We start from the raw sequence: 25,606 nt of genomic DNA on the forward strand, positions 1-25,606 counted from the left end.
AAGGATCCACAGAACAACAACCTACACAGCTGTTTGTGCAGAAAAACACACCTACAACACACACACATACACAGACACACAATTTGACTTGACCATCCCTATGGCAACCCAGTGCTGTTGCTCAGGTATTATTATCTTTACATCTTATATATGCACGCTTGTGGATCTCTGCGTGCGTCTTTTCATGTGTGTGTGTGTGTGTAAGCTCTTACATATCAATGTCTTTGATGTCTTCTTCCCAGGACACCGTGGGAGCTCAGCCTTTGTATTTGTTTGTAAGACAGCCGGATGAGTGCAACTGGCAGTCATATTATAATTTCACAAAGGCTGTGTTTTTTACCCCTGGCGCTGGTATGAGAGGTATTGTTGACAGTTGTAGGAGGGAAGATAACTGGGTTAATTAGGGCCAAAAACCTCATTAGTCAGCACAGAGGGGAAGATGTAAAGTTTATCAGTTCCTGTTTCCGTACTTTGAGGATGGTTTTGGGGTTGGCTCGCAGACAAGTTACAAAGTGGATCCTGTTGAAGAAATTCTAATGAAATGTTTTAATCAAATCCTCCCCCCTGCAAAGCGTGCGCCTCCCTTCCATCTCTACGTTTTTTTTTTTTTTTTTCTTCCATCGTTTTCCTTCAAATGTGTTCAAAGTCTGAGATATCACAAAAACGAGGCTCGTTTCAATTTGCATACATGCAGTGCCAGCAAAGAGGATCTGCTGTGGTGACTGTTCCAATCACGATTGTGGACACGCACACACACACACACATAAGCCATGGACACACAAATAAGGTCTACACACACAGAGCACAGGTAGGTGACAGCTACAATAGGACGAGCAGATGTTTAGGGGCCGGATGCTCTGTTCTGTCCTCGTCTCCGATGAAAACGGCTGCTGAAAAAATTCTCCAGAAAGATTAGGCTTGGGAGTTCCCACATCTCATCAGACTTAGTATCCTCCAAATGACGAGGGTGAGAGTCGAAATCCAACACCCGCTGTCAGTCAGCGGGCTCCTATACCTCTGGAGGAAACATGCAATTCTGGCTGTCACACAAAGTTCACGGGAACTTCTGCAGAAAGTGCATGCTCTCAATTCTTTTCTTTTTTTTTTTTTGGAAAAAGACAAAAATGAGCCCATTCATCACAGACGTAGTGAAGTTGGTAGGAAATAGTTGAAAGGAGAAAAAAATGATACAGCATAATATTTTGCATGGTAATATTGGATCAACATACGGACGCCAAGTATCGATCTTGTATTATATGAACTGCAAAGTGAATGTGAAGTTTTGGCACTATAGTAATAATTGCTTGTTTAGTCCACTAGGTGGTGCTGTTGGAGGCAACGGAGAAAGAAATCAGGAAAGCACCGTCCGCCTTAAAAGGGAAACTATAAGTCCGGTCGCTTTTCCGTTGTTTTACTAACCCTCCTCTCGGCCATGTGCATTTGTTTACAACAAAGCTGGCAAGAAATCATTCAACATAAGGTTATACCGTGTATATTTGTGTAGTCTTATCTGTCATGAACAAGAGATTACGGGTTATGGGGGGTTTGTGTGGCGGTGCCGCAGAGACAAGAGCTGGGACACTGGATCGGAGGCTCTAATCTTACAAGGTTGGTTTTCAGCCAAGAGACGCTAGGGTCCTATGTTCCCCGGTCGCAATACATACTGTTACCGGGGAATATAGGACCTTATTTCAAAAAGAGTCCTATGTTCCCCGCTGTTGCTGGTCGATGGACTCTATCTATCTATCTGGCCTGTCTAGCCTCTACCTGGTATTTTTACTAAACTTAACCAACTCCTTTCTTTATTGCCTAAACCCAATCAATGGGACAATTCCACTTCTCACTCAAAATCACAACTCAACTTCTCACTCAAAAATAGGCAAAAATCTGCAAAGTCACAACTCCACTTATGGAGGTATGGGTACAAAAATTGCATGTTCCCCTGGTCCTTTTGGGGAAAAGCGGGGAACATAGGACCCTTTTTCTAAAATAAGGTTCTATGTTCCCCGGTCCAGACACAGCGGGGAACATAGGACCCTTTTGGGGAAAAGCGGGGAACATAGGACACTTTTTTAGAAAAAGGGTTCTATGTTCCCCGGTCCCATACAAAGTGGGGAACATAGGACCCGGGGAACATAGGCATGACCCCGGTGGAAGGCAGAGAGCCTCCATTCTCCCTGGAACTAGTTACTAGTCATTGATTTAACCAGCACTAGGACTCTGTTTAGGTAAAAATGTAGCATAGTTAAGCTACAAAATTTAAAGTTTTTCGGCTCGTTTTGGAAAGTGTGTGAATGTGCCACAGTGTGACCAACAGGTAGTGTTTGTTAGACATCCGTAGCAAAGCTTTCTGTCACAACAAACACAGGCGAAGTGCCGCTGGGTGGAGCTCAGGGGCCGTATTCACAAAGAATCTTATGGTTAAAAGTAGCTCCTAAGGGCCGAATTTAGGAGCAACTCCTAAAAAAAGTGGGCGTGTCAGTCTTAAATTTAGGACTCCTAGTTTTTTAAAATAAGAGTAATTCACAAAGTATTTTATGCCTAAAAGTAGCTCCTAAGTCTGGGAGAGCTTAAAAGTCCTCGTGAGGACTCCTAACTCAGTAAGACCTATTCACAAAGAATCGCAAATGGCTGCAGCCAGGCAAATGTATGGAGGACTGCGAATTGCTGCAGAGGGGGGAGCTGGAGCACCTGCCCCTTTGCCCTTTGATGCCCAACGTGCCTTTTTGTCGGTGTTTATTTTATTTTTTTTGTCATCACCAACATTTTCGCTATAAAACGGGAGGAGTGACGGTGACGAACTGTCCAATATAGGCGTCACAACGGTCGGACCGAGGTAACTGCGACCGCTGCGATGCAGTCGTGCTGATGTGAGCCAAAAATATTTTTAAAAGGTTGGTGGGTGCGCTAGACTCATACATCTGTTAGTAGTAATAGCTCACGTGATAGGGTAGCTCCCTCAATAAACTAAACTTACTTGTCAGTGTGGGTTCAAATCCTGCTATAGGCCACAAATGTGGGTAATGCATTTTCTTTCATCATTATTATGATCACCATATAATATTAGGGCTGTCAACGAATGTGAAAATTAATATTAAAATGTGGGAAGAAAAAAAACCAGCGGCTGCTTTGCGAGTGGACGCACTGACCCTCATTGCATTTGCACAGCGTCACACTGCAGAAAGTGAGACGCGACAAAAACTGTAGCAGAAAGATGCAGATGGCAGAGAGAAAGACAGAAAGTTCAGAGCCCAACTCGGCAGCAGAGACAGTGGTTTGGACTCGAAGCTGTCTGAAAAGCCCCGTCGGACCTGACAGCAAAAAAAAAGTGGAGCGGAGCGGCTGGCGGCGAGGAGGAGGAGGAGGAGGAGGGAGGGAGGGGGAGGGGGGCGCCGCCGGCACTCAACAACCAATCACCGTGTTGAGCGCCTCGAATTCGTGCACGAGAATTGACGTAATCCATAGCAACGGGGCGTCACCAGGGGCGTGACTCTTAGTTTGCTCTTAGTGATTTATCCTTAGTAAGAGTAGGTCTCAGCGGCTTTGTGAATAGCTTTTAAGAAAAAACTCCTACATAAAAACTTTTAGTGCGAGTTAGGAGCACTCCTAGCGGTAAGATAAAAGGCTTTGTGAATACGGCCCCAGGTTTCTACACCATGAAGGACCAGGAAAAACTGTGGCCGTAAGCTGGAACACCACTGTTGAGGCAGATCACCTGTAAGCGGGGCAAGTCAAGATGTGTTTCATTTGGAGTCATCGTTTGCAGTTGATATATAAATCTCAATATCTCATATTGTTGCCCCTGTATCATGATACAGTACATATCGTATCACCAGATTCTTGTCTATACACAACCAGGAATGAACTTGTCTTTGGTGTTGTCTGCCGGGGGAAGTCAATTGAGATATTAACTCAAAGTGACAACACTAGCAATTTAGTGACTTCAGCGCAACACATGTGTGAATCAATTCATTTCAAAATAAGAGCAGAATGAAGTCAAGTACACGGCAATAACCTCTTTTATATCCCCCCCTAGGCTGCTAATTTACCAGATTCCCCCAGTGCACTCATTTCAAATGTATATACATATATGTATGTATATTTTCTATTATTCCAATGTTCCCCTTTTTGATCATTCAGAGTAAAAGCAGGAAAACAAAGACACTTGTCACTGCACACAGAGGCTCCAAACAGCCTGAGGCCATGCCCAGGCCCACACTGTGCACATCACACCTTAATGTAACTACCAATAGTGCTTGTGATGAAAAATGCCTTGGACTCACTGTCTCATCATTACATAGACTTTTGAAACATTATGCCTCAGGGAAGACAACTCTAAGATATGAGTAGCTTATGAAGATGTTTCTTTTTTTCTTTTTTTGTTTCAGTGCTGGACTCCCTGTGTGGTTTCCTGTTTTACTTTGAAAGTTGTGCAGAATGAACATATTGTGGGGAGTGGCGTCTGTCTTGTTTCTAACTGAGATGAGGTACTCATTAGTCTCACACACAATGCCCAAGTCCAACTTCATTTAAATGATTTAAATGGATATATTAATTTAGGACTCGCAGAAAAGGAGCAGGGATCCCCTACTATTGTGTTTTATATTGAAATGGACCAAGTGTCACGTATAAACATACTTTGCTATTGTGCATTCAATACTAAACCATTCATCATCACAGGATCATATATTCATGTTTTTAATTTAAACATGTACATTGTACAGTGAGTATAGAGCGACCTTGCAACTGCATTTATAAACAGACCTTGGGAGCTGATACCAATGCTAATGTCTGTCAATTACATGATAATCTTACATATAAGTTATTCAAATTAATGTTTTTATTTTAACCATAAATGTAGAAATGGACGCCCAGTTGAAGACCTCTGGTCTATTCTGGAGGAGCTGTTATAAGGTTTCCTATTGCATTAGTTACAGACCTTTCCAGATTGTCTATAGTCGGTTATGACCTCTGTTCTGACTCGGTTTTTTCGAAAAGGACAAGAGGATGGTGCTCTGTTGGGTGAGTGGTTAGGGAGTGTGCCCCATTGTGCTCTGGCCCTTATGCAGGAGATTGCTGGCTCAACTCCCGAGCAGGATGATCATATACTGCGTCTGTTCGTTCGTTCTCTCGCCTCCCCTGTTTCCTGTCATACCTCCACTGTCTGACTTGTGATGAGACGAGACCATCTAACTGGGCCAGCAGACCAGCGTGCTTAGAAATGAAAGATATAAAAGCAAGTTGTTAATAAAATCACATCTGCTGTGCTTTTCCTTAAATTTACATAATGTTTAAATTGCTGCACTTTATCCTGTCAATTATTTATATATATAGTGTTTAAATGTTTTTTTTATTTATTTTTATATATAACGTGCGCTGCTGCTTCCTTAGCGAGGTCACCACTGTAAAAGAGGTTTTGATCTCAGTGGGTTTCACCTGGTTAAATAACATTAAAGGGGACATATTATGGAAACATCCCTTTTTGAAGACTTTTGGGTGTTTGTCTTGCCTCCCAGCCCCCAAAATGTGAGAATTGACAAAAAAATAGGTTGAAATCCACGTGGTTTTACGAGCTGTTCCCTTGGTTGTCTGGCAATGATGTAACTAGTTATTGAATTTGCATAACCCCACCCCTACCTGGTACCAGTAGAAGGGACGGGGCAAGCAGTGGTTCATTTGCATTTAAAGGGACAGGCACTGAAACCAGCCGTTCTGAACAGGGCTGTTTTCAACGGATGGAAAAAGAGCTGTGATGTTTGATCCTTGGGGTATTTTGACACCTTGGGTCTTTAACACCTGGGAACTATTTTAATTTGTGGAAAAGGGGCAGAATATGTCTCCTTTAAAATAAAGAGGAACTAGTTTGATGCTGAACTCACAACAGCTCCTATCTCGTTCTTGCTTTTATTGCTGAATATTTTCAAAAAATATATTCTCTTCTACTGAACATACAGCAAGTTTAAGAACAGCGGGAGATAAACCAGCAGCTCGACACAGTATCTGCTGCTCCGCCATTGATTTGCTGGGCTCTGCGGTCAAGTAATGACCAGATATTAAACCTGGCATACGACTGGTTAAGTGTTTTTTTCTTTTTCCCCGCTGAAGTATTTGATATTCAGCGGCGCTTATGGAATACTGCCTGTCGTTATGATGGGCAGTGGGCGTAAAAATGGTGTAGATTTTGATTCACTGTTGGCTGTGCTTCACTTGAATGGCCATTTGTTTAACAGCCTCCCTTTTTCTCTCTATCGAACTGGCGGAACAAAAAAAAAGAAAAAAGAGGCTTCCAAATGGATATTTTCCTCCCCTGCAGAAATAAACAGAACCTTGTCATAGGTGTCATTTCAGAGATAAATGGCGATTTTCCCACTACTCAGAGAAATGTTATATATGTTTCCGGGGCGCAAATATTTCCAGAACATGAAGGGAAAAAAGAAAAATAGTGTGTCATGTGACAAGGCTGGAGTGACTGTGCATCAAGGGCGCAACTCTTAACTGTCAGTCTCAGGTTTAGATATACAGTCATCTCAAAGGGACGGGAAGGATGCTCATGGAAATGTCTTTTAATTTGACACTTTACACCATGATCACCTCGCCGCTCTGAGAATATTTCTGTCACACTCAGACCAACACTCACTTATCGCTTTAAAAAAAAGAAAAAAAAAAATCTACATGAATAACTGTTAACGGGGCTGCAGCCGCTTTACGATGATGACACATCTGTCCCTCTAACCGATATTATTCCTGGCATTTTCCGATTTCCAAGGAGGCGAGTCTGCATTATATTCATGTGTGGGAAAAATCTATGCCCCCTCCTCCCCCCTCAACCCCCCCCCATCTGCCTCGTCGTTTGCACTCGCCTCACAATCCCATTGAGAGGACCTCACAGGAACAAACACAGCTTTCATTTTATACATAGGCTTCCAAACAGCCGCAGGTTATCGCTGGCCCACGTTGTGCAAAATCATATTTGAGTGGATCCACTGGAGCCCCGGCGCTTTGCCTACTGCTTGAATTGAAAATTCCTTTCCTGTCGTATCACCCTACATTTGATTTTGTTGTTTCTAGATTATGCGAGGGCTTCCTGCCTCAAGGAGGAGCGTTTTCTGTGTGTGTGTGTGTTTTTTTTTTAATCATTGTTTTATGAAAAGCAGTGTTGTTGGAAATGTGACATAACGCCCTTGTTGAGTGAATGGCATGAATCTGATATCAGCCAGGCAGCTGATAACAAAAAGCTTAGTGGATATAGTAGCTTTGTTTGGGGGGTGATAATGTGATTATAAGGCTGGTGGTGCAGACCTGTCTGGAAACAATGGATGTTTGAAGACGGGGACTGTCACTGCATGTGTGTGGTTTTTAGAGAAGATGTGAGTCAAAAGTGGGTTTTAAGAGGTATTTGAGAATGCAGAGGAGAGAGACAAAAAGGAGAGTGAGAGGGAGCAACGGCGGTGGTGGTGGGGAGGGGGATTGGGGGGGGGGCAGGGAGAGAAGCCAGTGTTCTCCTGCATCAGCTTTTTGGATAGCTGCCTGTTGGATGATAGGATTAAAGAGTCTTTTAATTTGACCTCAGTGCTCTATTTTGATATTAACATGCCACACGCCCCCCCCCTCTGAGCAAGGTCACTCCATACACTAAATGCACTATGTAAAAACACGAGACACCCCCGGTAGCACCAGCCAGTGTCAGCGTAGGTTGGGATTTCTTTTTCTTTGGATCCAGCAAAGACAAGAAAACATGCCCTCACTGCAGCAGCAGCAGCAGCAGCAGCACCGACACATTGTCATTCAGTTTATTATCACACAGAAAGCTTTTCTCAAACTTTGCGATTCTCAGCCAAATTCAAGGGGGCCATGCACGGCTCAGGAGTCAGGTTTTTTTGCCGACACACACACACACACACACATGCACACACATATACACAGGCAAAGTGCAGCGCTCTCTCTCGTTTGGCCCCTTCAACAAGGAGCCAGAGAGAAAAGTGCAGCAGCATCGAGTTCGAGCTGAGAGCATGGCAGAAGATAACAGCAACGCCGGGAAGACAGAGGCCTCTCTGTCTCAGCGCGAATAAACTATTCAACGCTGCTGGAATGAGAGCAGCGATCGCTAAAGGACCCGTTCGCAGTTTAACTGCATCAACAATAGAGGAAGTTAAAAGAGAATAGAGGAGAGTTGGTGCAGTTTCATTTCATTGTTGGGTAAAACTTTTACTTTTACTGCTTTTTTTTTAATATCCTTCTCCCTGTTTCACTGTTTGCTGCAACACATTTAATCCTGCATCCGTCTCGCTGCTTATTGAGATCAAGTGTAAATATGTAAATATTAAAACTGCAGATTGAATCAAACTTCATTGAAGGACACGCATAAAAAAATATGGTGTTGATTAGGATTTGGCAGTGGAACTGATTGGACCAAGTTGGACTGAGTCGGGGCCAGTTGGTGCTGACAGTTGGGATGTAAAATAATATATTATGTGGCTATAATCAAGTCTCGTAGTGCTCAAAGTAAAAAAAAAAAAAAGATAATTTAAAACGTGATTATTTTTACAACTGGAATCAACACCAGGCAAATTAAAACAAAGCTGAGCAAATGGTAAAACACTGTGGTTCTACGCGTGGAAATTATTTTTTAATCCATCATCAGGCTTCATTGTAAAGTTCATCTCATTCTCATAAAGCTCTGTGTCCTCCAGCTGTCTCCACACAGTCACACGTCCACCGTCTCATCCTAATCCTTTATGTCTCTGCTGCTTTATCGCAGGGAATCTGCCAGACAGACTGTGTCAATGTGCTGACAGTTTATGTTTTAGTGGAACAAGGGATTGTGGGAATAACTACCTGGGATACCAGCTCATCTACGCTAACGTCCTTATTGAAAACTCTTGGATCGGGCCTCGTGTTCGTCCATCACTGCAGCTTGTGCTTGTTTGACCGGTGAAAGAACAGAGGAGGAAACATTGGAGAGACTCAGTCAGATCCAATGAGCACAGGTAGCCTATAGTAGCATCTGAGACGCAGTCCCATGAAATGAAAACTGTCTTTTCCAGCGTTAATCCTGGTTCTACATGTTAAAGAGGAACTATGCACATAAGACTACACAGATATACACATGGTAACATGGTAGATAAATAATAAATAACGTTATCCACCGCTCCATGGATTGATTTCTCGCCAGCTTCGTTGAAAACAAACGCACATGGCCGAGAGGAGGGTTAGCAGGAACTTGCATAGTATGTATGTGTTGATTTTTTCCAAATTCATATCAAAAAATAACAAATTGATGTATTTTCTCTTTCTAGAAAATGATTTCAGACGTTTGATGACTCATCCTGCACTTGAGGGCGTTCCTAATTTCACGTCCAATTAAAATCGATTCTTGATTTTTTACATCCCTCCCTTGAAATATAAATCCTGTCAGTCACCATGACAACCTCCGAGCTGTAACTGAGCTCATTCTGCTGATGCTGTATGTGTGTGTGTGTGTGTGTGTTTGTCCCCTGCTAGCATCACTGCTACTGTACCTTCAGCTCCAGGCTCAGACAGTCTGCATAGTCTCAGCCCAAAACTGGTTTCATCGTTTTCTCCTCATCTCATCATTGAGGTCCACAGGTGTGTGTGTGTGTGTGTGTGTGTGTGTGTGTGTGTGTGTGTGTGTGTGTGTGTGTGAAGGTGAGAAGTCCTGACAATCATACAGGTGGTGCATAACGTACATTGGCTATCAATACACGAATTTGGCAAAATAACCGTTAGTCGAGCAGCCGCCATTACTGCGGTGACAGCTCCCAGTCAGGCAGCGATGGGTTCTGTGCGCGAAGCGGGCATTTGAATGCAAGCGCCAAGAAGTGGACCTTTTCTCTTCTGTAAATATGTCTAGGAAGGCTGGGAGGACATGTGCCGTCCTCGACTGCTCTAATATCAGCAAAACACATAACAGCCCCTTACTTCAGGAGGAGTGTCCGTGTTTAGACCGTAACGTTACATACAGCGTGTCAGCAGAAGCAGCAGCAGCAGCAGCAGCCGCCAGCGACGCAGTCACAGCTGACCTGTACCTGGCTACTCTCCCTTCTCACTGTTACCTTCACATCGTGGTAAAAGTGGACGGTCTGTGAATGCCTCACTGATCCCTTCAATATGATGTGATGGTCGTCTAAAAGCCGGTGTAAAATATGTCCGACCCATCCGGAGCTCAGGTAATTTTGACCATAAATCAGAGACCTGTAATTGACGTTTTAGTTTTTTCTGATCATCGGAGGCCAGCTGATCAATAAAATGTTCTTGAATATCTAAAACAAAGCACAAGTTGTTGTTTTTATTCATGTAGCCTGTCCACATGATTAAATATCCCGCTGCTGGCTTGCTAACGTCAGCACGCATAACGTACCGGTATGTTATATTGTTTATGATACAGTCTCTTATCTCCCTGTTACTCTAATCTTTCCTGCTAATCGCTCAAACAAATGATTAGTTCCTAAATTAATATTGGTATTCATCAGTTACTGGGGGGCACTAAACATCACAAATGCAGCCTATTTATGATTTTGTCATAGAGAATCAGTTTACTATGACTGACACATGTCACCGCAAGATGGCGGCATACACAAATCACTCGCCGAATTCGTGTATACCCATGACATGTTCGTCCCTAGCTTCCTGTTTTTACCAGAAACACGTATTCATGCAGAACTGCATTGTGCTTTTTTTTAAAGTTTATTTTTTGGGCTTTTGCCTTTTTTTTTTAATTGATAGTGTAGCAGTAGAGTGACAGGAAATGGGGAGGCAGAGAGAGGGGGAATGACATGCAGCAAAGGGCCGCTCGAGTGGGGATTCGATACGGGGCCGGCTATGGCGAGGACTGTTGCCTCTGCACATGGGGCGCCTGCTCTACCAACTGAGCTGAATGACGCCCTGCGTTGTGCTCTTTAAAGAGATAGTTCAACATTTTGGCAAATTGGCCCATTGCCATAATCCCTATAGTCATAGCAGTAGGTTTAATTGTCGGTGCAAACTATTTTTACATAATCCAACAACTCCAAAATGCTCTGGTGGACAAGTTGTTACTTGCACATTCACCACGCTATGAGATAATAACAGAACGTTACCAGACAGAGTTGTTTTAGAGGGAAATACAGTTACGGTTTTGCATGAATTTACCTCAAAAACAACTCTGTATCGTAATATTCTGTTATTATCTCATAGCGTGGTGAATGTGCAGGTCACACCTTGTCCACCAGAGTGTTGTGGAGTTGTTGGATTGTGTATTTGATGAGTTTGATGAGGGAAACCAAGAAATCCCATTAGCCTCTGTAGTGTAGCTCTGAGAAGCTTGCGGCTCTGCTCCGCCGTTCTAAAAATAGCTTGCACCGACAATTAAACCTACTGCTATGACTATAGGGATTATGGCAATGGGCCAATTTGCCAAAATGTTGAACTATCCCTTTAATGGTAATGTGACTGTAACTGACATGGTCTGTTTAGCTCCGCCCCCTTCGTCCCCACAGGTTGACAGGATTGGTTCCTCAGGTTATATGATTTATAATGAGACTCTGTCGGTCTGAATCTGTCTATATGAGACTGTAATTGCTTCACTGCAGTTCCATGGTTGAAACAAAATGTTAACGAGGTTGAAACCTGATCTTCATCAGAGGGGGGTCTTTAAACTCGTACATGCCTTTGTGTGTATAGGAACAGTTGTGTTCTTTGAAGGTTTAATGATCTGAAAGCCTCGCAGTCATAGAAATCAGGATTAGAGGCTCGACTGCTCTCGACTCCGTTCAACATGTTTGATGATGTAAAAACCTAAAAGAGTTTCGACAGAAAAATCCTCAGATAGTTTGAAACACGCCAAATCTTGGATCAAGATGGGATTCGGGACTTGACTCAAGATTTAACTTTGACTTTCCCAAACTGACTCACGTCGTCTCAAAATACAGATGTCACAGAAATATCATTTTAATTATAGCTAAAAAGAAACTGCATGTTTGATCATTACATTTTTTCAATTAACAGCACATAAACACATAAAAACTGGATGCACAGAAATGAATTTAAACTCCCACACAAACACAAACACACTGAGGTTAGACAGGCCAGAGCTCGGGGGCAGTGACAGCAATGTCAAGCTGAAATCAATCTCCAAATTGCCTGCTCATCTCATCTTATTAAAACCACTAAATTAAAGTCTGTCTGCACGCTTAACGCTCATTAATTAACCCTTATGTCTGCGTCGCTCTGTGGACGAGTGGATACGAGTATTTAACATTTTCTATCTGCTTCGGCTCTCCATCCATCCACCTCCAGCTGTTGTCTTCTCTTCCTCCGTTCTGCCGAGCGTGTTGTCTGAGAGTAATGATTTTTGAAACCCACACACATGCGCACACACCCCCACACACACACATACACACACACAGTCATATGGCTGAGTTAACTTGACAGATTGTCATCACAATACTGTAATGGGACTCAAACTCCCCTACACCCCAATGCACACACACACAACACACACATGCACGTACACACACATAGTGAAGGAGTGTGTCACTGCGGGGGAAGATGATTGACAGGGCTCACGATGGTGATGGAGAGTAATGTGCGCCCTGGACAGCAGCGTGAACAGCAGGTAGTCTGATAAAACACTGCAACTGAGACGTTTCTATATTAGCAACAAAACTCTGTGTGTGTCTGTGTGTGTTTGACTGTGTGTGTGCCTTCATTTGCATGTGAGTGTGACTCCTAATAGATATGTAGCAGTGTTACAGTGAAGCCAGTGATGGATACACTTCTTCTGGAAACTGCAGCACAGCACTAATTTGGTTGAGCACTTGTTTTATACGAGACTTTGTGCTTTACAGAGATGTTCTGATATCAACAAAGTGAAGTTGCAATAAAAAAAATGTGTAACATCGCCAAGCAAGCCAGCAAAACTTTTATCTTTTAATCCAAATGAAGTTTCTCTGTTAAATCTGAAAATCCCACTCACATGGAGCTGTGAATAATAAGAAATGGGAATTTCTGCTTTAAAAAAAATAACAAAAAGCTTTGACTTAAAAGTTCTGCGATCACTGCCAGCCTCAGTGACAGATATGGTTTTTAACTAGTGACTATATTTATGACTAAACAAGCTTTCGTTTAGTTGTTTTTTTGGTTTTTTTTTTACAAATCATTAATAAATCATTCAGTGTTCTGTGTTTTCTAATTTCAGCGTTTTAAAATCACCTTTATCACATCATGTAAAACACACTATCAAAGGATTATCCTTGTATTGATTAAATGAAGTTGATGGTGGAGAACTGATATTAGCAAACATAATAGTGTTGTTGTGGGATTAGATTCTGTAATCTTTTGGTCTCCACTTCTTTGGTCAATTAACAAACGTATGTTGTTCATGTCATGTTTGTGTAAGATGTCAAGGTGTATCATGATGCATTGTAGTCCTGCCTCTTGTGCTTTTATCTTCTTCTTTTTTATGTCTAACATCAACCTGCCAATGGGACCGGGGATGGAAATTAGCCACTTGGCTACAATCCCACATATTTACACGACAGTGTCCATCAATATGTGCTGTTCCCATATTTAAAATAAATAAATAAATCTGGAAATCTGGGAATCTGGATCAAACTCAAGCTGTTTGTTTTGCGTTTCTGCAGCGTCATTTTTGTTTTTCATCATTTCCTATAATTTTTCCACATTTCCACTTTTGTCAGACAGTTACTGACACAGTCAGATGTTGGTGTGTACTATTCAAACACTTCACCTCCTCCTGTCCACATAATTTAAGAGACTTTGTTTTGTTTGGCCCAGGTAATGTGATAATACAATACTATAATACCGTGCATGGGGAATATATCAGAGTTGGTGACATAAAACAGAAAAACAGCAAATGCTCACGTCTGAGAAGCTGCAGTTTGTCATTTCCTTGATAAATTGTATAAAGGACCCATTCGTCGTCAACTTGGTTTTGATTTCCCATCGCTATAGATGATTAATTAATTAATGGACGAATAACTTCAACACAAAGAAAAACAACCACTTAACTGATTGTTGCAGTGTTTCTGTGCAATAAACTGCCCTCAGAAACGGAAGCAACAACATCTGTCTGCTGCTCGTCTCCATTGTTCGTCCGTACCTCATCGTTGTGTGTTTGTGTGTTTCCTCTTCAGGTGTTCGGGGGGCGTTGAGGTGATGCAGGTCCCCCGGTCATCCCAGTGGAGGAGCCAGCTAATGACGAGCGGCTTTGGCTGCTGAACGCCCTGCTCCTCCCCCCTTCCTCCTCCTCCTCCTCCTCCTCCACCACCACCCACGTCCCTCCCCCTCGCTCCCTCCATCTCTGATGGCTCTATGGGGCGTCGTCAGCCTCAGCCTCCACTGCTGGGTGTGTTTATGGTCTGCGGTAACGGCGGCGGTGGCGGCGGCAGCGGCAACATCCAGCCTCCCCAATGACCGGCCCGGGGGCCCCCTGGACTGGCTGCTGTCGGATAAGGGGCCCTTCCACCACTCCCCAGAGTACACCGACTTTGTGGAGAAGAACCGGCAAGGCTTCTCCACCCGCTACAAGATATATAGGTGAGTCATGACTGCAAGATGAAGAGGCACTTCACCCTGGATTTACTGCTGCTGTATCGTTACTTCTATTATATGCACGACAAATGTCCCAGCAGACGCATCAAACACGCTCCTGGGAGGGGTCGGCTGTGTGTAAATAAACACAACATATGATTATGTTCACATGTTCACATATTTACATGAGTATAACTCAGTGTCTGAGTGTTTAGTCCTGAACCTCAGTCTACTGAGAGCTACTCTGTGTGATTCAGCTCAATTAACAGGAACAAACACTTTCTTGTTGACTTTAAGCATTAGCTAAGACTTCAGTGTTTGTGTGAAGTCACTGCTAAGACAACCAAGAGAGCCATCCTAGTAGCACTGACATTACAATCACACATTATTTGAGGTAGATGTGAAATACAAATGTCTTGATCCTGAGCCCCAGTATGTAAAAATATACTGTTGGTTTCCATCCAGCTGTTTTTGTTATGGAGAGTGATGTAGCCTACACCATCACCACCTCTGCTGCCCAGAGGCTGAAGACTCCATTACAGCTTTCATATGTAGTAACTGCAATGATTTATTTAAAATGTCACATAGTTTACACTTCTCCTGTTCCTTCTGAAGTGTTGATCCATAATAAAGATACATGTTTGTGGTGTTAAGAACCAGAAAGCATCTCAGTTTAGCTTCTCACTGGAGCTTTTGTAACAAGTGGCTGGTGTTAACCAATAAGAAGAGAGGAAGGTCTGAGCCTCTCCTCTGACTGGTTGACTGTTTTCTGAGTGATCCAATAGAAATAAAGCAGATATCAGCTAAAAGACTCAGAGAAGCCAAATTGTGCAAGTGTTGGATGGTGGGCGGGGCTTTGTTGTGACATCACAAAGTGGCAGGAATTCCTGACGGCTGGTTTTAAGGCTCAGTTTCTGAATACAGGCTGTGTGCATTTCTCTGTGGACTGAGGCTTTGACACTTTCACAGTATTAATATAGAATCTAGGGCTGGTCCATAATGAAATTATCTACAAATAAATACAATGTTGGACCTTTAATTTCATAAACATCAAATTTATTGTGTGGTCCGTATTTTGGCTTTGGTTGAAATAGTATATCCCGTTCCCCCTAAGCTTCAACATCATTCTGTGATGTGGAAATCAGAGAAATCTTTCCTGTTTTTACATTAATTATGCACATCCTGTGTCTATGCAGTGTATCATCTGAGACGTGTAGTAAGAGAAGAGAAAAACATAGATTTGGAGAAATAATTAATGTCTGCTGTGAATTTGAAGCCCATGCAGGCCACCCTAGAATTTGTACAAATCCTTACCTGACCCTTATTAAAGCACTCTAGTGAAAATTATATTGCTTGCAATGAAATGTACTGCAGTTAAATCAGGTGAAGTTGAATTAAATGATAAAGATGAGGGAGGAAGGGAAATGAACTTTCATCTGCCTGTACCAAATTAACTTGTAAGTGTTCATCTGTTGTGCTGCGTTTGGTTGAGGATTAGGCACAAGGTCATTGTAAGGACGTGATAAAAGTGTCTGTGCAGCACCTGCATGAGTTCTTGGAGATTTTTAATAACATGCAACATAACCGGAAGTGTGATGCCGGTGTTAAGCCACATTCATGGCTATTTAGTAAACAGGCTGCATTATTTGTCCTGTGTTGTCATGCAGAAAGGTTCCTCACAGCCAGAGTTTGCAGGATATCTGGCATATGCCCTCGACACAACCGTGATGTATTACACGCAGACACGTTGCTCTCACCCAGCTGTACATCACATTCTGCTGCCATCAAAGCCCTCAGGAAGTCTCCTGATCCGCCGGTCCGGTGAAATATGTTGATTAGCACTGGAAAAAAATGATGATTTGTCATGACAGCAACACAGTCTGAGGTATTGGCATGCGCCCCGAATTAGTGAAGGCGGTGTAATGAATCATATCCATCGTCATTTAGGAGGATGTTGTCCGGGCTCCTGGAAATAGACGGACAGGGTTCCTGACATCTATGGATCGGTACAAGGATGCTTTATGGCTTTAGTGATCGGTTGCCGCGTTAGAGCTTTTTAATATTTCCTTCTCTGGCAAAAGGCAGTGGTCCGTCGGAGCCGAGCTGCACGGGGCGGCAAGATTAATAGTCTTATCATGTGGCCAAGTGATTAGTGAGCTCTTAGTACTTATTACTCTGCATTATCACAGAATCCCCCTGAGAGGCTTCTGTCAGCCGCAAGGTTGTGTTTGAGGCCCTCTAGATTACCACAATGCGGCATTGATTAATAGTGATGATATTAAAAGGAAAAACTAACCTAAAAAGTAAATAGCCTGTAAATCTTCCTAAATTGAATTCACTTGGATTCAGTCCCATTCGATTTTCAGAAAAGGGACCTGACGAGGACGGGGAAGGGGAAGGGATTCAGCTTCTGTTTCTCTGCTTTGGCAAATAATAATAGCTCTCATTCACCGTGGATGCTGGTGAAAGGGGAAGAGAGGTGTGTGCATGTGTGAGTGTATGTGTGAGTGTGTGTGTGTGGAGATAATTTTGGGAACAAACACCTGGAGCTGCCTCATAAAAAATTCAGCAGGGTTGTTTTATTAAAGGAAGTGGGCCCACTGCAGTATTCTCTCTAGGGGGCCAAACATGGCTGCCATGCTCCTGCTGCGTGTGATTCTGTAACGCACGTTCACTGAACTTCCCAATCAAGCTCTAACCCTCGTGCACCAGAACAGGAAGTGGTGCTCCGTGCTGGTGATTCCCAGCCGCCCTGGTTTAGAAAAGACACCTGAGCAGTTTGTTTTGCTGATTGAATCTCAGCAGCCTCGGACAGATTTCCCACTCGGCGCTGATGACAAAATGATGCTTTTAAGTGTACTTGAGTTTTAGATTTATAATATAATACATTTATAATATAATTGATAGTCATTTTTACTTGGACAGAATGTGACAAACCTCTCAGTGCAGTGTTTGATGTCGACTTAACAAAAGCAACTCTGAAAGGCAAAACAAATTCAGGGTTTTCTGATTTTGATAATGCCAGGCAAAGAGTAAAAACCAAAGCATCCAATGCCAACTGAACGGTGGCCAGTCTCTCATGCTTAATGTTGCAGAAATATAAAGACATACAGTGGAAATATTGAGGTTTAATACTCAGCTCTGAAGTCAAACAGGCTGGAAAAAATATTTCTGCCAGAAATTAGAGAAAAGAGTTGCCCAGTCAACGCCTTCAAGGTGTTTTCTTTTCTGAAGCTAAAGCACTACCCGTCCCCCTTTATACTTGCATGAATTTTCATCTTTTTTAAACCTGTAATTCCCATTAACAAGCCCAGATTTAACAGGATGTGTGCAGCTGAGTCTCATGTCCTCATGTATTTACTGTATATACCTAAACAAAAAAAAAGTAAGTGTGTCATAACTGTTATCCTGCTTATGCGTCGCTGACATTTGGAATGAATTCATAACCAAATCATTTTTACAGCTGATGATTTTGAAACTAATTAGCATATAATGAGCAGATAATTAAGTATGTAAAAAGTAAAAATCTTAAGCCAATATGTTGGATGTTATTTAGTCGTCATCATCATCATCATAAACAGAAGTGTGCTGTGTTTTGCACAGGATGTGGATTTGACATAACACAACTGAAAGTCATTAAGTGCATATAAGCATAAATGGAAAATAAGAGTGCAATCGAGAATAGAACCAGACAGATTTTAATATCACTACACTGCTAATATTAGCAGCTGAGAAGTTTCAGTGATGGAAAGCAACATTAAGTCACATTCATTTTCTCTTCTTTACCAGCTCATCCACTACTTTGTGATAGTCAGTCACCTATTGTGTTGTGTTGTCATCATAGCAACTGCATGAAGTTTTTGGCAAACGACTAATTGCAACATCACCAGCCCCCACTACAGCCGTGGCCTGCTTCAGTGTCTTTGGATATTTTTGTCAGATGGTAACTAAAGTATCATCACAAGCATTTCATGAGGTCCAAATGCTTTTATTGGCAATTACATCCAGTTTATCAAATTCCTTGGATGGTTAGGAGATGTTGCTTTTTGGTACCATTCTTTATTTATGGCTGTGTTCTCAGGCACAATTGTGAGTGAACCCACTCCACACACACAAATGGTGTAAGGATGCTTCATTGTTGGGGGTGGGTTCACCTTTTCTACTCTGGACAAGCCTTTTCCAGATGCCCCAAACAATCAAAAAGAGAGAAAACGACTGTACCCCAGTCCTCATCAGTCCTCATCAGTCTAGTATAGTCCCTGGACCTTCTGCAGAACATCAGTCTGTCCCTGATGTTTTTCCTGGAGAGAAGTGGCTTCTTTGCTGTCCCATCCTCCAGAAGTCTTCTGCTGCTGCCATTCCTGACCATTCAACTCTGCACTGGTGGAGCCCCGATCCTGCAGCTACTTTAGGAGACAGTCCTCCTGGCTCTTGCTGGACTTTCTTTGGCGTTCCTTCTCCACAACAACTGAGCCCCTATCCTTAAGTTCATTTTGAGGGACTGTGCAGTCCATTGCAATTCATCTGATCACTCCTCATAACATCCTGGGGTATATGCAAATTAAAAATCATTAAAATGAAGGCTTTGCAGACTTTGTGTGAAAACAAATATTTGTGTTCTCAAAACTTTTGGCCATGGCTGTTCTATGGAGAAAAAAAAAACTCTTAAAAGTGCGAAGAAGAAAAAAACAAGATCAGAAGTATGTTTTCATTCTGCCTCAAACCTGCACAGCACGGTTTCTGAAGTCTCCATAATTATTGGAAGATAATCTTTGAAAAGTGCTGCAGCGAAGAACCCTGATGTTTATAAAGTTGTAAATTACAGTACAGATTGTCTCAGCGTGTCAGTTCGCGCCGCTGCGCATCAACAAATGGTGAACTAAAAACAATGGGGCTCTAATAATGATCTGCAATTAGTTGATTCTACAAACTGGAGCATGAAGGAGATGCCCTCCCTTTGAGTTTAACTTGATCAAAAGAAAACAAGCCTATAATGTCTGATAGTGGTGCTACTTCAAATACGATGAACAACAACAGATTTCTCCAAAAAAAAAGAAAGAAAAACACCACAGGGGAGTCTGCAGATGCTCCAGACAGTGGAGGTGAGTGTTTTAGAGCCGCCTCCCTCGGCGCCGCTTCTCAGCTTCCCCCCTGCTCAATTCTTCCTGATGCTCTTTGTCTTGTCTCCTCACCTGAAATTCCCTCTGAGGTTTCAGTGGCTGCAAGTTGCTGCTTGTGGTAAATAGGCTGTTTTGAAAAGAATCGTATTAAATAGTTTTTTTCTTTTTTTTTCAATTTGAAGAGGCTTTTCCTCACTTGTGATTTCAAATAACAGGGAAAATCAGTGTTCCTCTCTTTGCTTTCCTTTACTATAAAAGTCATAAGAGACACCATTAGATTTTCTACCCTAAGCCGGCCTCATTAATTGCTCAATTTTTTTTCTTTTTTACTTTAGTTCTCACTTTTATTCAATTTGTTAGTGCTGCAGGCAAATCTCTAGTTGAGCTGTCTTGCTAAAGTTTGATTCAATAAAGATCATAAAAGTGTAAAAAGAGGTGATGATTCCAGTGTAAGTGGAGGAAAGCCTCATTATGGCTCCTCTCTCTCCCCGGCCGGCCTCACTTCATTTCTGCAGCTGCACTCGCAGCAACAGCACAGATGAATAGATGGATGGATGGTGATGTCGGGCTGTCAGCGACCACTTTGGTCTAAACATCCACTGGATGTATTGTCGTGAAAAGTTGTGCAGACGTGCACTCCACCCCCTCACCCCCCCCTAGAGAATAAATCCTACTGACTTTGCAAACAGAAACACTTGCTAACATCTCATTGTCTCAGCAGTTTTCTGTGCTGAACAAAACAAGTCGTGTTTTGTGATAATGCAAAAGGCTTTACATCAATAAGTGTCTTTTACCACTGAGCAGCATCCAGCAGCAAAGTGAGGACAAATACGTTGTGAGCTCGTGTGTTGTTGCTGTAAATGATAATTTTTTTGACGGTCCCATTTTTTGGGCTTGAGCGGCATGCACGTCTCGCTTTGTGCAGAATCGAGGGCAGAGGTGATTGAAAGTGACAATATTATTTTCTGGTCTGGTCTTCCTCATGTGCAGTCCAGATCTCTGCTAAACCCTAATAAATGCTCAATGACAGGAGAAGATGAATTACCAGAAATGCCTCCTGGAGTGTTTTTTTTTTTTGCAGTGTTTGAGCCACCGCAGCAATGATGGAGTAATGAATTCACACCGCGCTACCCTCAACTACTCAACATCCCGCCTTTCTTCCTGATTGAATTTGAAAGAATTTTTAACAAGTCCTCTGAAGGAAATGAAGGAGGGTTGTGGGGTTTTTATTTTTTGTATGTGTGTGTGTACAGTAAATGTGTGTATGAGTGTGTGTCTTTTGGGAATTTGGACAGCAGATCCATCGCTTCCAATGCAAACACAATGTGGGCCTTCCGCCCCAGCCACCTGTCCACAGCGAGCAGTGCCAAGGGGGAAAGCTGCCATATCCACCAGGGTGAAAGCTGTGGTGTTGACATGTATTTGGCCGTGTTCTGAACATATTGCCTTTGGATAATGCATGTGATTATTATTATTTATTTCTTTTTCTTTTTTTTTTTGATGGGATGGGATTTCATCAAAAATATAATTAAACACTGGAAAATTCACTACGCTCATTAAACCGTATTAGGCAGCAAATAGATGTGGATACAACACATATTAAAAGCATATTAGTGGAAGCAGTAGCTACTATTGCATCTTAAATATTTAAATCAAATAGGAGTAATGCATGCAGATGTGACTAAAATTTAAATGCTTGTTATTGTAGCTGTTTGAGGTGAAGCTCATGTTAACTACTTTATATTCAGTCTGGTCTGGTGGAGGGGGTCCCAACCTCAGGGTTGGACTGACTCCAAAGGGTCACAAGATAAATCTGGGGGGTTGTGAAATGATTAATGGAGCAGGGGAGAACAAAGATAAACCAAAGATTGGGACTGTTCTCCAGCTTTTGTTTTTTTTGTCATGAAATATTGGATAAGTTCACCTTTATTTTGGACCTTTAGAGTTAAATGTACTCATCTGTGGAGGGGGGAGTTTATTCTTTCAGACTCTCTCTTGGTAAGTGAACTCGAGCAGAGAGTGTTTTTATTGGAAACGATCCCAGGGCCTAAAAAGGTGGAGAAACACTGAGCAATTTGAATTATAACAACACAGTGCTTTTACAAGCTCATAATGTTGTTAGGAACTATACTAACAATGGCTGTCAAATAAATGTAGTGGAGTAAAAAACGTCCAGTAAATGTCCTTTAAAGTCTGGAGGAGTGGAGGTATGAAGTAATAGAGGTGTCTGTTAAAGGTAGAGTCTGTACGATTTTACTAAAAAACTAAATATAGACTTATACAACAGAAATCCTGCTTCATCATCACCTCTGAGCTTCTACTTGGTGTAGTTGGGACGTTTCTGGGTGGAGTCTGTGTGTGTTTTCCCCAGCCAATAACAGAGCACAGGTGAAGTTGGGTATGTGTGGCGCCTTGGGCTTGTATAAAGAATAAAACATAGAGACTGGACGCTGTCTTGGTGGTACTTACTTTTCTTCCCTGTGTATCCACCACACGTCTCTGTCTTGGTGGTAGGAGAAAATATCAATATATACTGTATGAGAACAGAGAAAGCCGGTAAAACGTGGGTCAGGTAAACAATACGACATCGCCATGACAACATATTGTCACGTGTATTATTTTTCTTCGTCCTGATGGGCCACTTGTTTAAATAGACACTTGTTTATGCCGTTACGTGCAGCGGCTGTTGTCCGCCTGCATGCCTTAAGGCCGATTTCACGTGAATGCAGCATGAAAAGTTGCTTGTGATCTACAACCGCACCACTAGATGGGAGTAATTCTTACACAATGTACCTTTAAGAAGAAGAAGAAGAAACTTTATTTGTATAGCACCTTTCACAAACCACAAAGTGCTTCACAATGTTAAAACAATGGCAAAGAGACAGAACAAAACAAAACAGAAACACACAAGAAAAGCGTAGATACAAAGGCACATGGAATTGGGCAACATAAAACCCACAAATTAACCAAATGCCTGTTTTTAAGTGCTTGTTGAAGGTATCAACACAGTCCAAACATCGTAATGAAGAAGGTAAAGCATTCCACAGCCTGGGAGCTACGGCAGGAAATGATCTGTCACCTCTGGTTTTAAAGTGCGCGTGGGGAACAACTAGTAGCCGTTGGTCAGAGGACCTCAGACTGCAGGTGGGGGTGTACAGCTGTATAAAGTCAGACAGGTAAAACATTTTAAAATGTATTCTAAAATGCAAAGGTAACCAATGCAGTGAAGCTAAGACAGGCGTGATGTGTGCCCTTCTGTTTGTGTGAGTTAAAAGCCTTGCGGCGGAGTTCTGGACAACCTGGAGACGGTCAAGCTCTTTCTTATTAAAACAAGTAAAAAGACTGTTACAGTAATCTAAACGAGACCAGATAAAAACATGGGTAATCATTTCCCATTCAGCCTTTGACACCAGTGTTCTTAGCTTAGAGATGTCCCTTAGTTGAAAGGTTCCTTAGAAGGCCAAAGTGGAGAAGGGTTCAATGTGAACAACAGTTGGGTCATGCATAGTTGAACCCGAGAGGAGGGGCCCAGTTTGAATGTCGTGTTTACAAACTGCAGTGAACAAACCTACAGACTCTGACTTTAAGTGCTGCACTTCAGTTAATGTAGATATTTTTCCACTGATGCATATTTTTAATATGAGGAACCAGCTGGGGAAAAGAAAAGAGGCCTCTTTGAATTTAGGAGAAAGTCAACAACTCTCAAACAACAACAACTGGGCCGTGTGGCGATAGCATCCGCAGAGTTAAACTGATGAAACTGATGTACCTCGGCGAAAAGGTGCAATGAAAGTGATAATAATAATGACTTAGCTGCTTGTAGGGGAGGATTGCAGCCCCCCCTCCCTAAAATCAACTCCGTGGTGAAACCCATTTCATTTCCTCTTCTCCCAGCAGGATGAACCATTTGGCCTATCAGGGGTTTAAGATAAGACGGGGCTAGCTTATCACAGTCAACGATAACTGGAAAAAAATGAACGACAGCGAGGGGATTTGCGAATGCTCTTTCTATACCTGTTCTCCGTACCTTCCCTTCTCTCTCCTCCCTCCCACCCTCTCTCCCTCCCCTTCCCTTTTCCACAGAACGTGCGAAAAAGCTCTCGCGCTGCAAAGTGGAGCTCGGGAGACACAGTGTCCCATTTGAAGAGGTCATTTATTTGTACGGCATGAAATGAGTCGAAGATTAATAGCTACACTAGATGTATCTGAGCAAGAGATTAGTCAAAGGCTTTGTCTGAATACTACCGTGTCAGCAAAAAGGTCAGCGACTACCACATATCCATTTAACATCATTATGTTTACTTCCCACACACTCTCTGCTCCTTATTGTACAAGCCCCCCCCCTTACCCCACCCCACCTCCCCTGGACCCCCCTTTGGACGCATCGTTTCTTGATTATGTCACTGCAAATGAAACCTGTGTGCGTTGCAATTTTGTTTTTAACTTTGGCGCCGGCCGCCGTGCAGCATTTGGAATCGGAGGCAATTTACAACTCTGTATCATTCAAACATCTGGGTGTTCGAGCTTTCCTCATTACTCCTGGGTTAATGTGATATATACCCTTTCAAAAGGCCAAACTCCCTCCATCCATCATCAGCGGCCAAGGTTGTTCAAGCCCGCTCTGATTACAGCAGTCAGGCTTTTAGTTTTGGGGAGTGAGCGCAACAACACAAGCAGCGTTTGAGTGGCTGGACGAGGCACCTCTCATAAATTCATTGGATTTTTTCTGTTATATGACTCTGACAAAAACAATCTGCCAGTCAAGACAATAATATTCATTTCTGCACGTCTCTGTAGTTTTTATTGCTTCCTGGAAAAAAAAAACAAAAAAAACATCAGAAACAAACAGAGTGCTGCTCTTTGAGGAGCGTTTTCCCGCTCCTTTCTTCCCATATAAGCCTGATTATGTGAGTAAATTGGGGGCAATGCCAGGCGGATTGCAAAAATTGGCACCGCTCTCCTGTAGCCTCCTCGAGAAATTTCAAAGCAATCACAACTGATCTGTTATAATTACAGCTGTGATACTCGTCTGTGACTTCATAACTGTCTCCTTTATAAATTCATTGCCATGCAGATTTGAAATGAAGGAGAAGCGCCTGCGAGAGAAAAAAATAAATACAGTCTGGCGTCTGGCTGGATATCCTAATAGCACAGCTGAACCTGTTTTTAAACATCAAATTAATTCTGGTCTAAGGTGACGTATTTTACACTTTAACTGTGTTTGATTTGAAGTATTGATCCATAAGAAGATATAGAGTTAATCAGAAGAGATACAAAATATCTTAGATTTTCAAACGTTATCTCAGTGCTGGCAGAAAAAGTAAAAGTTTCACTGATTACCTTCATAAATCATTTCATGCAGAGCAGTGTCCATCATTATTTGTAGACACACACACACACACAGAGGAAGTAAACTGCCTCTTTGTTGGAGGCAAATAAGTGAAAAAACAAATCCTCCCCTGGGTTTATATGTCCTTCATGCCAAATACGAAACGTCAAAGCACTGCACAACAAATACACAGAACTCTTTATAAACTAAATACAGTATATACCGACAGCAAAGGTAGTCGGTTTAATGGCTTAAGAATAATTGAATTCTATATCCTCGCCTTTGTTAAGTGTGTAAGCAAAAAGTTGTATTACTTTCTCCGTTAATGCACCTTCTTTCCGTGTCTTTGAGGTTACGGCCTTGGTTTTCATTATGTGAGGTCGGAAAATAAGACATGAATCAAGTCAGTAATGTCTAAAAATTGGTAATATTATACAGCTGACTGTGTGGAACTAATTTCCTTTTTTTTGCAGCCTTACAGCTCCATGGTTACAAATCTTCAGTATTTTTCATGCGCTGTAAATATCTGTGCTCAATAAGCAGCTGTCTGAGGTTTAATTGAACAAAACATCCTTCCAGTTACTTTCTGCCCAGTAGCAGAGGCAGC

The 25,606-nt window shown here is 42.3% G+C and overlaps 1 protein-coding gene across 1 annotated transcript in view; it reads left to right on the forward strand.

Annotated features, from left to right (window-relative positions):
- brinp3a.2 (bone morphogenetic protein/retinoic acid inducible neural-specific 3a, tandem duplicate 2) overlaps window positions 1–25,606 on the forward strand; it is a 66,220-nt gene that overhangs the window by 7,871 nt on the left and 32,743 nt on the right. The window contains exon 2 of the mRNA XM_085775156.1: window positions 14,154–14,556. Coding sequence (XP_085631282.1) covers window positions 14,324–14,556 — 233 coding nt within the window. The 5' untranslated portion in view covers window positions 14,154–14,323. The remainder of the gene's footprint in view (window positions 1–14,153; window positions 14,557–25,606) is intronic.

Source organism: Trachurus japonicus, chromosome 4 (assembly GCF_045865225.1).
Source record: "Trachurus japonicus isolate A0001 chromosome 4, Traja_1.0".
In the NCBI taxonomy this organism is placed as follows: Eukaryota; Metazoa; Chordata; class Actinopteri; order Carangiformes; family Carangidae; genus Trachurus; species Trachurus japonicus.